Source organism: Cricetulus griseus (genome assembly GCF_003668045.3).
Source record: "Cricetulus griseus strain 17A/GY chromosome 1 unlocalized genomic scaffold, alternate assembly CriGri-PICRH-1.0 chr1_0, whole genome shotgun sequence".
Taxonomy (NCBI): domain Eukaryota; kingdom Metazoa; phylum Chordata; class Mammalia; order Rodentia; family Cricetidae; genus Cricetulus; species Cricetulus griseus.
In genome coordinates this window covers 95,691,224-95,703,987 of record NW_023276806.1, presented here as the reverse complement: position 1 = coordinate 95,703,987, position 12,764 = coordinate 95,691,224, and the positions used below count along the sequence as shown (strand labels likewise).

Genomic DNA, 12,764 nt, shown 5'->3' with positions numbered 1-12,764 from the left:
AATCTTCCCTCACTGCGATTGTACTCCAGGAGCTTGGCCCATTGGCTGTTCTGGATTTCTGCATCTGCTTCCATCTGTTTCTGGAAGAGGTTCTAGCTTCTCTGGGGTTGTGGATTCTAGGCTCAGTATCTTTTGCTTTATGTCTGGTATCCACTTATGAGCAAGTCCATACTATATGTCTTTCTGGTTTGGGTTTACCTCAGAATGATTTTTTCTAATCTATTTGCCTGTCCATTTAGGATGTCATTGTTTCTTACTGCTGAGTAGTACTCCATTGTGTAAAAATATCACATTTTCTTTATCCATTCTTCAGTTGAGGGGCGTCTAGGTTGTTTCCAAGATCTGGCTGTTACAACTAATGTTGCTATGAACACAGTTGAGCAAATGTCCTCATGGTGTGAATGTGCCTCCTTTGAGTATATGCCCAGAAGTGGTATTGCAGGGTCTTGAGGTAGGTTGATCCCTAATATTCTCCATACTGATTTCCACAGCAGCTGTTCAAGTTTGTACTTGAAAACATTCAAAAGGTTAACATAGTTCAGCAACTGCCAAAAAAAGTTACTAACATCACTTTACCCATAATAGACTAAAGGAATAAAATTTAATGTAGAACATGTATTGCTACAAGTCAGGATAGAAAGATTCTCCCATCTCAGGCAAGCAAAGGCCATTGATAAGTCATTGCCAAAGAAGTACAGATGATGAGTGTGAATGTAAAACCAAATCTGCAACATCACCTGCAGTAAAACCGCTTCAGATTTGAAGCAATAATATCCTAATGCTGTTTAGAAATTTTCCAAAAAGAACTTGTAAGGTAATGTTCAACTGCAAGAAGAGGTCAGAAATGACCATATGCTAATGAAAGCATGATTTTTGTGAAACCGTTGAGGACAAGAGCTTTTAAGAAATTACAGGGGCTGGGGAGATGGCTCAGCAGTTCAGGGTTGACTTCCCAGGATCCACATGGCAGATCACAACCACTGGTAACTCCAGAGCCAGGAGATCCAATCCCTCTTCTGGCCTCCAGGATTGTACATATAAGCAAGCCAGTACACATACAGAAACACATAAGACAAATTTTTTTTTAAAAGACACTTTAGGGGAAAAGTTACTTGTCTTCCAACCCATCAAACTCTCATTCAGCAAATATTTTTTAGCATCTCTAATATGTTCTTCTAATTACTAAAAATTGAGTTTCAAGTTTTAAGGACTGAATGTATATGAAGAAAATAATAGGGTGATTAAATGCTCATTTACAGGGTGCTACTAAGTTATTACAGTAAGGAAATGCTGAAAGCAATTTTATTTAAAGCTTAAATGATTATGTGAACTAGAACAATCCATGCAGTAAGATGTCCATGTATTAGTTTGCTTTCTATTGCTGTGATAAAGACCACAGCTAGATGCAACTTGGGGAAGAAAGGGCTTATTTGACTCATTCATCCCTACTAACATCCATCATTGAGGGAAGCCAAGGCAGGAACTCAAGTAGGACAGGAACCTGGAGGCAGGAACTGAAGCTGAGACCATGGAGGAGTGCTGTTTACTGGTTTGCTCCTTGTGGCTTGCTCAGCCTGCTTTTTTAACCATCTAAGGCCACAGAGGGCTGGCCCCCACTCCCTCATCAATCATCAGTCAAGAACATGCTGCACAGACTTGACCTCAGGACAATCTGATGGAGGCACTTTCTCAACTGAAGTTCCCTCTTCCCACATAATTCTGGCTTGTGTCAAGTTGACAGAAAATTAACCGGCACCTCCAAGAACTACTGAAGTGTGGAAAGGGTTGGCTACAGCCAATATGTAATTTGACTCCATTGTTACTTAAGAATATAAATGAGTAGAAAAATAGTCTCACACCTTCAAAACTAAGGCATTATTTGATCATGAGTTACCTGGTATACTTACCATACTTCATATTTTTCAATCTAATTGATTATCACCCCCAAAAACATAGGTTTTAATTGTTAAAGATGTATTCATTGGAGCAAGATATTGTGCATTTGCATGTCATAATTAATTAAGACAGCTCACTGAGAGAAAAATAAGAAATTCTCCATTATTTAAAATATTCAGCACAGAATTTGATGAATATGAAAACTGAAAATTTAAAAATAGAAGAGATTGTTTTTCATCCTTACAGCAAGATAATTTTATAGAAAGCTCTCCCATTGCTTCACACGGTGATGTGTTGAAGGTCACCATTTCCTTGTAAGTAGGATGGTAACCCCTGATCTCCAGTGTTACCCACATAGAGTTCCCACACATTATAAAGATGCACAACTACCCCAGTAAGGACCCCAGGACAAACACTGGGGCGTGCCTGTCAATGCCAGTGGAGTCTTCCATCACATTTCTTGTTTTGTAAAGTTGACACTTCTTTCTAATGTTTCTCTTGGAAGAAATAACTCGCTGAAAAATTACCAAACCACAAATACCTGAAGGGGTCCCTGGAGAGAAACCCAATAAAAGCACCCTTTACCAGACTATTCAAAGTTATTCATAGTACTATTGTAAGTAATGTAAATTTGGAGGCTTGGTATGTCCCCGACTTGGTCCCCCAAACCTCATGTGTCTTCTCATTCTTTCCCCAGAATGTCGCGTGGTGAAATCCACTTCCTATACCAAAATAGCATCATCGTCCCGCAGAGGCACAACCAAGAGCCCAGGACCTTCCCGGCGAAGCAAGTCCCCAGCCTCCACCAGCTCAGGTAAAGCCACTAAGAGCCTCCCTGGCCGCCACCTGGCTTCTGATGCAGCCGAGGGTATGTGGAGCGATAGTGTGAGTTCTCAAGCAGGCGTCAGTTCTGGTTTGTAATTTTAGAACATGTTCAAGCGGATGAACAGATTTGCCCAAGTCTAGCATGTTGGCTGTAAGAAAAAAAAAAAATCAAACTTAAAAAAAAAAAAAAAACACTTACTGAGACTCAGGAAATACAGATTTCCTCCAAATGGAAGCACTTAACCAGCTGCCGCAGCTTCTACCTGGCTCATCTCTCAGGGTCTAGAAATTTCCATTGGGGCATTGCTTCTACTTGGGGCTGGCTTATGGAGGGTTTCCAGTTTGTCTTTGCTGAACCTGTTTTTCATGCTTGTGACACTGGCCTGGGTTACCTTATATGGCTCTGGGGCTAAAAGCAATGAGACTGAGGACAGGGGGAGGTCTGCCACTTCAGTGACCCTGGCTGGGTCATTTTCAGAATGGACTCAGATGTTGGTGTTGGAAGTGGCTGTGTGCCGGGATAAAGAACATCTCAGCCCCTTCGTCATCTCCTTTGATATCTTTAATTAATTAATTAATGCGTATATGCATTTAGGTTGTTTTATGTATGCTGTTTTGTAATTAAACACTTTTTATTATTGTTCACAGTTTTATACACTCATATATGAAATTAATTCATTTTCACTCCCCACTTCCTCTCCTAAGATACACACAAGTCTTGGAAGGTGTTGGAATAGGGGTTTGTTTTAGAGCTTTTATTCCATGGAAGACACATAGACAACTTCCTTTTGTCTAGGTACATCTTCTACTTTGAATCTCTGTCTTCATAGAATATCATGGCAAACATAACTGAGCCCACCACAGGTGTCTTAGAACTCTCAGTTCAAGCATGCGTGAACTCACCACCCCCACCTTCAGAAGCACACAGTCTAAAGGAGAGTTGCTCTCTGTGTCTGCAGATTCTCTGTTGCCTGTTCAACCAACCATGGGTCAAAAACACTCAGGAAAGAAATTGCATTTGTACAGAATATGCAGTGTATTTTGGGCCAATATTCCCTAAGTAATGGGACATGACCACTGTTTATGTCCTATTTATGCCTTGTTAGGTATTGTAAGTAATCTAGAGCTAATCTAGCAGCTATGTATAGGTCATATGTAGATACCATGCCAGTTTGTATGAATCTTGAGTATCTATAGATTGGAGTATTCATAGGAGGACCAAAAACTCCCCAAGGATATAGAGGGACAACTGCATTGCCTCTGTGGTATAGAAACACTCCTGGCAACAAGTGTTGAATAATGAACATAGACTTTCTGTTGAGGGTCAGTGCTGAGTGCTACAGATGGGAGGGAGGGCAGTCAAAAGAGAAAAGCCTTTGCCCATGAATTTCTACTGTGATTGAAGCACTCACTATTCCTTATAAGGCATTACTTATAGAGACTCCAGAAATCCTGGTCTTTTGTTTATGCTATTTAAATTTTACATTTTTATGGATATATAAAGTATTTTATGCAGTATATGCAGAGAAGAACAGAATCAAAGCTGGGGAAGTGCAGAGAATTTTAATCAGCTCACTCGACTAATTTGGCAAGTTCTTTTGATTTCTATCAGATGCCTTCAAAGTCAAACTGCTAGCTATTAATCTTAGCTCCACCAGTTATTTCAGTGCGGAGATTTGGCTGGGCAATCTGCATTGTAAGAAAGAGTGTTTCTGCTTTGAGGCTCCAACAGAATTGTTGGAGATAAAATTCGCCAAGAAACCAGTGGTTCATCCCTTGTGTTTCCAAATTTCCATGTATTTAAAGCTTGTTCTCAAAACTATTCTTTTCTCACCCATTCAGCACTCAACCCAATGAGGTCCCTAAAGATATTCTTCATAGCTCTGAACCGTTACCATGACTTAATGTTTACTTGGGGATGGTACCAACTGCCTCATATAGTTCCTCACTGTTGATGTCAGGTTGGACACTTCCTGCGTGTCTGCCATGTTCCAGCATGCTTTAGGCCTCACAGAGCAACAACAATTAAATTACAGTGCTTGCTGAAAGACTCATTTGTATTCTAGTGGGGTGGGGTAGTTACTGTTATGGTATACTATGTGTCATGTGGTGAAGGCCTGGAGGATGGAGAGGGTAAGCATCATTAACCCAGTCAGAGTAAGTTTCCAGGAGTCTAGGATTTATAAATTGTCCCTGGAATAATTTTGCTAGGATATGAAGGGTCCGAAGGATATTTTCTTCAAATTAAATGAAGGCATGAAGCCATGAAAGTATGAGGAACAGTTGTCAGTTTGATAAGGAGCTGAACGTGGTGGCACAAACCTGATATCCCAATACTCAAAAGTCTGGGAAAGTATGAGTTTTCAGCTATTCTGGGCTACACAATGAGACTCTCTGAAAAACTAAATCACAATTCTGTAAAGGTCTGGAAAACATGACACATCTGAGTTGCATGTCAGGTTGCACAGGGCCATGGAGACGAGTTTCCTATTGTAGGTCTTAGGAGGTGAAAGAGGACCACATTTGAGTTCAACAACAAAACACCATCTAGGAACAACTCTATTCAAGAGTAGAAAGACTCTGGAGGTTTCTGTAGTTCCCCTGGGAAGAAATTAGCAGAAGAAACCTGAAACCATGTTAGAAATAGAAGAAAACTTCAGAGGTTTAGCCAAATGTGAGGATGACAACAACTCAGAGACAGATTCCGTTTGTCCAGGGGTGTAGGGGTAGAGTTCCACTTTAGACATGAGAAATGTGTGATATTAAAATGTCAGGAAGCATGAATGACTGAGTAAGGAGATTTGAGCTGACAGTATAGACCCTGGCATAAAACAATTATTCAAACAATAGAAACGTAAGACTCTTCTGCCTCATCCAGAGATTTGCAAAGATGAAAATGGAACCCTGAGGAGCATCTGCCATTCTGAGAGTGGATCAGAGGAATCTAGAAAACTATGAGTGGGAAGTAATAGCCCAAAATGCAGGAAGCTGGAAGTAGAGCAGCAACACGGGTAGTCTATCCTAGAAGCCACATAGCAAGGAGTTCACAGGGGCTCCACAGCGAGGATACAACTAGGAAGTGACTGTTCAAGCAGGCAAGACCACGTGTCTTTGGGGGCTTGAACATTCTTGATTTCAAGAATGTTCTCCTTGATTTCATGATTAAGTTGCCCCCGTCTGGCTGGCTCCCAGGCTGAGATGGGTGGAGTCTCAAAGGGGCTGATATAAGATGCTGGTGGTACCTAAGCCACTCTCTATAACCATAACCTTGGATCAACTGTTAGAAACTCATAACTTCCATCTTCTGACATATTGGGTCCGTGGTACCTTCTGGTGGATGCTGACTACATACACGAATAAAGTGTGAAATATTAGGAACTGTGGAGGTATCCTAGTGCATGCTCATAAATATGTGCTTTAAAATGAACTGGCAGGGCCATCTCTCTTCTCCTTTCTCCTCTGCTCCTGGTGATCCCGCCTTCCCATCGCTCCCAGTAGACCGTCTCTCTGTAGTCATCAAAGCTCTATCTCACCTATGAAGTTAGAATTGGGGAATTCTAATTCTAGCTCTAACCTAGATTCTAATTCTAATTCTAAATTCTAGTTCTAAATTCTAATTCCAAATTCTAATTCTAGTTCTAAATTATAATTCTAACCTAAATTCTAATTCTAAACTTATTACAGCGCCATCTTTGTTTTCCCTGAGTCCATGCGCTTTCTCATTCTTCTTTCCTACCTCACCCTGATAATGTGGCAAGCCATGGTCACATATTGGGCTCAGAAAGAGGTTCTGGGCAGTGAACAGTCTCAGCTGTGCCCGGGAAGTCAGGGGCAGTCTAAGGCAGCTGGAGCCTTACTTGGACAGCCACCCTGGGAACCTACAGATAGACATGGATTTGCCTCCACTTCCTTCACTGATCCTGGCTTCTCAATGCCAGAGATAAATGGTTTTCATGTTAGAAGATGTCAGGGAAATGGAAAGTGGATTTCATTCCACTTGTGCCCATGTAGCAACTAAACAGGAGAGAGAAGAAAAGGACAAATCAAAATTTTTCATCATAGCAAATGGCTTGAAACTTATATATGTAGTCCAAAGGGTGAGCAAAACAATGACTATTAAAGATATCATTTGGACATTTATTTTTACTTTAAAAATTCTATTGTAAAGCCAAGCATAGTGGATCATACTATAATCTTAGCCCTCAACAGGCTGAAAACTCGAAGATCACATTTCAGTCCAGTATGAGCTACTTAGCTAAGACCCTGCCTCCAAAAATTAAAGTAATAGTAATGATTTAATTTTTCATTATAATTCATGAAATTGTAAGTGATATATTCTCATTACTAAGTATTTTTCTAGTTTTTTAATAATATATATATATATTTGCACTCTGGTAAGGTATTGATAAAACTTTCCAATTGACTTTTTGTTTGAAGTTAATACAAAATTATAAATGCAAATACTTTGTAAAATTTTTTTTTGAGAAAAGTCATAAAGGTCAAATGGACCTATAGGCACTTTGCCTTTTGTGCCATAAACATCTTCAAATGTTCATACAGACCTAAGAAACCATGGCAGCTGTTTGTTCCTGTGTAAGCTTAGTTATTCTAGCAAACAAGGGGTGGAGGCTCCTAGCTGAGTTGGTAGTAAGTATGGAGTGGGTTTGACTGTAGTTTCTTTTAACATCTCTTACACTGTAGAGCACCACAGTGGTTCATATATTCTTCTATCCTCCCTCTGTGTCCACCTTTTATAGCCACATTTATGTCTGTGTTTCCAGAAAAGGAAAAGGCAGATCAAAAGTTCTTGTGCACTCTTATTATGGCACAGAGAACTGACTGGGACAGAATGGGAAGCAGCTAACCACTGATACTACTTCACTAGACTTTGTGTTTTCAGATCACGAGTCTGTTCATCCCTCTGTGCCCTGCTTCTCCTGGAGACACATAGACACCGTTAGTTGTCCCTGTATGGACTTCTCAGCCATTTTCTTCACTTAGTAGAGTCCCTACCTCTGCAGGCATGTTGGGTCCCCTCCCACACACACATTTTAGTTCTCATTTTAATTCCTAGTGATGAACAGACTCTAGTGTATAGTGATTCTAGCTGAACACTCTCATGCCCTTCTGCCTCTCCTGGGTCATTTTATATAACCCAGGATTTCCTTGATTTTTACTGTGTATCCCAGGCTGATTCGAATACCATCCTCCTGCATCCGTTTCAAGACTGCTACTATCATGCCTGACCTTCAAAAATTTTTATTTACTTGCTTATTTATTTATTCTTCTACAGTTTCATAAATAGCTTTCTATATCTATATATATGATGAACTTTAGTCATTTTCACTCCATTACTCTCTGTCATCCCCCTTTCTGTAAAACCCTCCTCCCTAGCAAGTTCCCATCCCATTTTTATATCTGTCTATGCATGTGTAACCTATTGTGTTAATTAGAGCTGCTTGCATTAGTGGGAGTGGGGGGCTGTTTACTGGAGCATGGAAAACTTCTCCATGACTATGTGACTGAAGGAAGTGCCCCTTCCCCTAATAACCATTAACTGTCAGTAGTCCCTCAGGAGGGCTGGGACCTCACAAGACCTTCCCTCTTCCATGATGAAATGCTGACAGGCATAATCTTATGTAGGTCTTGTGTGAATAACAACACCTGCAGTGAGTTTGTAGGTATCACGTCCATATCATGCCCAAAAGGTGTCCTTTTTGGCACTCCTCCCCATCCTCCACCTCTTCCATGCTTTCTGTCTCCTCCTCCAGCGTGTTCCTGAGGCTTGGGATTTTAACCAGTTAGGAATCTCTGCATTATCTGCTGCTGCCAGATGCAATAAGAAGTGTATGCATTGTTGGTGGGTGGATATATACATGGCTACTTGGAAAACAGTTCCATCGTGTGTCTGTTTAGCAAAGTGATAATAGTGGGTTCCCCCCATGGACTACAGTTTCCCCGGCCATTAGCTCCTGATCAGGTTCATGGTACCAGGCAAGAGTTCCTTCCTGAGGTACAGACTCTAATGCCATTAAAAAGTAGTTGGTTATCTACAATAATACTCACGACACTGTTACACAATAGCACCCCTTGCCAGGCCTGATCTTACTGTAGCTTAGAGGGTTCACAGCCGAGTGATGATTTTCTCCCCTGGTAGCCTGCATAGTACTTTCTAGCACTATGAGAGAAAGTGACTTAATTACTTTTCTGTTGCTGTTATGAGACACTATGGGGGCTTGCTCACAGCTTCTGAGGGTCCATCTATGTTCATCATGGCAGGAAGCCTGGCGGCAGGTAGGCAAGCATGGCACTGGCATAGCAGATGAAAGCGTATGTGTTATTAGCAAGATGCAAATCTGTACCCTTGGCTCCCTTTAAAATCATTCAATAGCTTCTCATTGTCCTTTGAATACAAACCAAACTCCTTACCATGAATTTCAGTGCCCTGTGTGCTCTGTAGACCCTACTGATTCCTTCACTTTAATAAAAGGTGCCTTCTAGCCAACCACCAGGGGCAGTATCTCCTCCCTGGAAGTGTGGATTCTGCATCTATTACATTGCTGAAATCTTGCTCCATTTCCTAGCCCTTCCCTTAGAGGCCTCTGTCTGGGAAGTCTAGTCCAGTAAGCCATATACATGGAACTCATTGAATAAAGACAGTCTGGCAGCATGCAAGCAAATTAAAACACTTACAGCTTGCTGTTGTGCTATGCAAACCAACATCAATAATCAACCCCAAAAGGTGTTTAAGTATAGTCATTAATACATTTCCAGAGAAAAACTACCAGTTAGTGCAGTTTGTGGCATTTTAAAGATCTTTGGAGCAGATGAGAAAACAAGCCAAGGAGCTTTCCCCTTCCCCGGCCCATTAAGTTTTTAATGAGAATTCGGTGTATGGAAAAAAAGAAAAAAATCACAAGCACACAGCCTTTTGTGTTTCCTTATCACCTGGAACTTGCCGGGCTTTGGAAGAGTTATTGTCATCTTGATTCTTGCATGAGTCACTGAGTTGCCTGCCCCCAGAGGCACTTCCTCATGATTCAGTGCAAAGGACTGAGCTGGCTGAGGCTTCCGGAGTGAGGAGTGAGTGTGTGTCTGGTGGGGGTTGTGGTGGCAACGCGTTGGCATGAGGCTTAATTGACACCTTTGATGTAGCCTAAGACAGAACCCGCACCTCCCACTGCCGCTGGGAAGACGTCAGCCATACGCAGGAAAAGGCATCTGCTGATGAATCCTGCATCTCATTCAGCCTGCTCCCGGAGCAGCCTTAGCTATCCCTAGCTAGTTCAACTGCTTCCCTTGCCTGCGGTGCTGGGCTTGGTGCTGAGAGGAGGCTCGGGCTTTGGCTATTGTCAGGTCAAACACTAAGACTGTGTCCATGTTAGAACTCATAGAAGGTAAGTGGAATGCACTGTCGGCTCTCCCCCAGGGCATCCTCCAGAATGTGTGTTTCTCCTGCCTGATTCTTCTCTCCCTGTGCATCTGCAAGGTTGCCAAGTTAAGAGTGGCAGCGTCTGATATCTTTATAAAATCATGTCTGAGGGGGGGTGGGTACGTGTTCTCAGAGGTGATGCTAGTTAGAGAAAAGAATTGCTGGCTTCTGTGGCTTCATCCATACTTACTGACAGTGTTTTCCACAACTTAGGTGTTGGGTAGAATTCCAGAGTTTGGGACCTGTTGGCAGCTTCTTATCAATTCACTAGCAACAAAGGCAAACGGTGTAGGGTTTCTCCGCATCTGTGGGCAATTATTTTGTCCTGTTTCGGGCAGACCCATCAGAATCTGGCTTGGCGGGAGGAGGGGGCATAGACAGGACATAAATGAATGTAGGAATGTGTAAAAGTCTGTGGGAATACCACCTGTGAGCTGTTTCAACATTTTCTCCCACTGGGTAACTAAACTGAAGACACACACCAAAAAATGCCTCAAAGCCTTGAACATACTCATGAGAATCTCTCTTGGCTCAAATAAAGCCATCACTGGAAAATTGTGCAAAGTACTTTTTTAAAATTATGTAACCTGCTATTTTATTAAACACAAGATTAACAAGACAGTGAATGTCTGAGGACAGGTATTCCCTAAGGCTTTGCTTCATCAGTCAAATAATGGGTCTAATTTTTAGCTGATTTCCCTCCTCTTACTGTTTATTTCCTTGAGAAGATGAATTGTCACTAAAAATTCTTTAATGTGCTATTTTTCTCTGTATGTGATTCCTTTTATTTCTAGTTAATGGAACCCCTGGTAGTCAGCTCTCCACTCCACGTTCGGGCAAGTCACCAAGTCCATCACCTACCAGCCCAGGAAGCCTGCGGAAGCAGAGGGTAAGGACACAAGCTAGTCACCTATTTAAGATCTGTCTAGGTTTCAGTGCAGAGTGGCATGAGTGCCAGAAAAAAGTTCTACTTTTCTGGAGGGCAAGGGATAAGCAGTTGTGGCTCACTCACCATTGCTATGGTTCAGCTGGAACTCAGGTCTTTCAATTTCCACAGATTTGCCCAGGCTTACTTCTGAATAGAATGTAAATTGCTGCTTCAATTTTAAACATTCTCTTGTTTGTTCATAATGTATGTACTTTATTGTGTATGCAAGTGTCCTTAGTTGTATTTAATGTCATTAGATACTGCCATTAATGAGCAGCCTCTTGAGAGAAAGGAAAAGCCAGTGGAGGCAACGTCCCAGTGGAGAATTGCTCAGTGGCAAGCAGGGTGGTCCTGAGCAGCTGGAGAACCCATGCAGTGGCCATGGGAAAGCAGTATATCAGTTTTGTGAATGGACCCACACTGAGCACATTTTCTTGTATTTATTTTTAGCCTCTCATGTAACAGCGGAGAAATTAACTGAGCCCAGAGACAAGAATGTAAAAGTTACTGGATATAGTGTTAGCTTCTCCAGGCTAAGCATGGGGGTAACCGTTTGTTCTTCATCTGGAATGAAAAAAAAAAATTCACTCCCTATGCTGGTCATCCATCCCAGTCATACTAAGGCCAGAAGATAAGAACTGGGAAAGGGAAAAAGGGAGGGCCATGCTGGAAAAAGTAAATGATCCCTCTGGGTCCTGCTTTCAAGAAGGAGATAGGGGGTTATGTATCCCTAAGTGGTTTTGAAATAGTTTGAGCAACAGAGACATCTCAGAAGCCATTGCATTTAAACATCAGAATTTTTTAATTTAATTTCTCTTATTATATATTTAAATGATGTTTCTAAATTTGACAAATTTAAGCTCATCAAATATGGAATTCTCTCTCTTTCAAGTTTTCTACACAAGTTGGATCTTTAGGCTGCCAGAACCCATCGGCCATTTTTTAAGCAGGGGTCAAAAAGAAATCAATTTGTCTGCAGTCACTTTGAACCAAATATCTTTCTGTGCTTAGTCTCCTGGCATTGAGCTGAGCTTGTTTAGTCTGTTAAAGCCTGTGATTTTGTATCTGCCTCTCTAGTCAATGGTGGGATCATTTTTTATTAGGGAAATATGTCATCCATCCTGAGTGATTTCAGGAATCATCAATGAACTACACAAAGCAGAACTGGCCACATTCATTCACTATCTTAAAAGATCATCCTTATGTAAGGGAAGAGCCAGCGTGGCCATTCTGTACTCACAAGTACTAGCCAGCAAGGTTCCACTCTGTAGAGAGTCAGAGATCTAACATAGAGAATGTCTCAGGAACATCCTGTCTCTTGAATTGTATTTGTGCTGCAGAGAACACACCTAGCATAGAAACCAACATGCCTTTTGATCCGTTGACTGAGTCTCAGACTTTACTGATCTCTCACAGGTTTAGTTGAAGAGACTAAATTCAGAGCGCTTTGGAATACATGCCAGCTTCTCTCCCTAGGTGTTTCTTATAGGGACCCCTCCATCTTGGAAGTAAAACCTTTTTGCTCAGTGGTCCTTTACTTGAAGAATGAGGCCAGAATTTGCACCCTCAGCTTCATTGGGATTTTTCATTCAACTAAAGCAGAAACATTTCATCCAGCTTTGTCGCCATTGACTTACATAATTAACACTTTGTAGCACTTCAGAAATAACTAACAGGTGTGGC

At 41.5% G+C, this 12,764-nt stretch overlaps 1 protein-coding gene across 13 annotated transcripts in view; it reads left to right on the top strand.

Annotated features, from left to right (window-relative positions):
- Dclk1 (doublecortin like kinase 1) overlaps positions 1 to 12,764 on the top strand; it is a 294,999-nt gene that overhangs the window by 210,410 nt on the left and 71,825 nt on the right. For 11 of the 13 annotated variants that reach the window (XR_003481085.2, XR_004771598.1, XM_027394995.2 and 8 more), the window contains exons 5-6: positions 2,594 to 2,710; positions 10,948 to 11,042. Coding sequence is in view for 11 of the 13 variants with exons in the window: in XM_027394995.2 (XP_027250796.1) it covers positions 2,594 to 2,710; positions 10,948 to 11,042 (212 nt within the window). In the remaining 2 variants the exon portion in view is untranslated. Of the gene's footprint in view, positions 1 to 2,593; positions 2,711 to 9,793; positions 10,119 to 10,947; positions 11,043 to 12,764 lie in introns of those variants that run through there. The other 2 variants (XM_027394996.2, XM_027394997.2) reach the window with 2 other exon arrangements.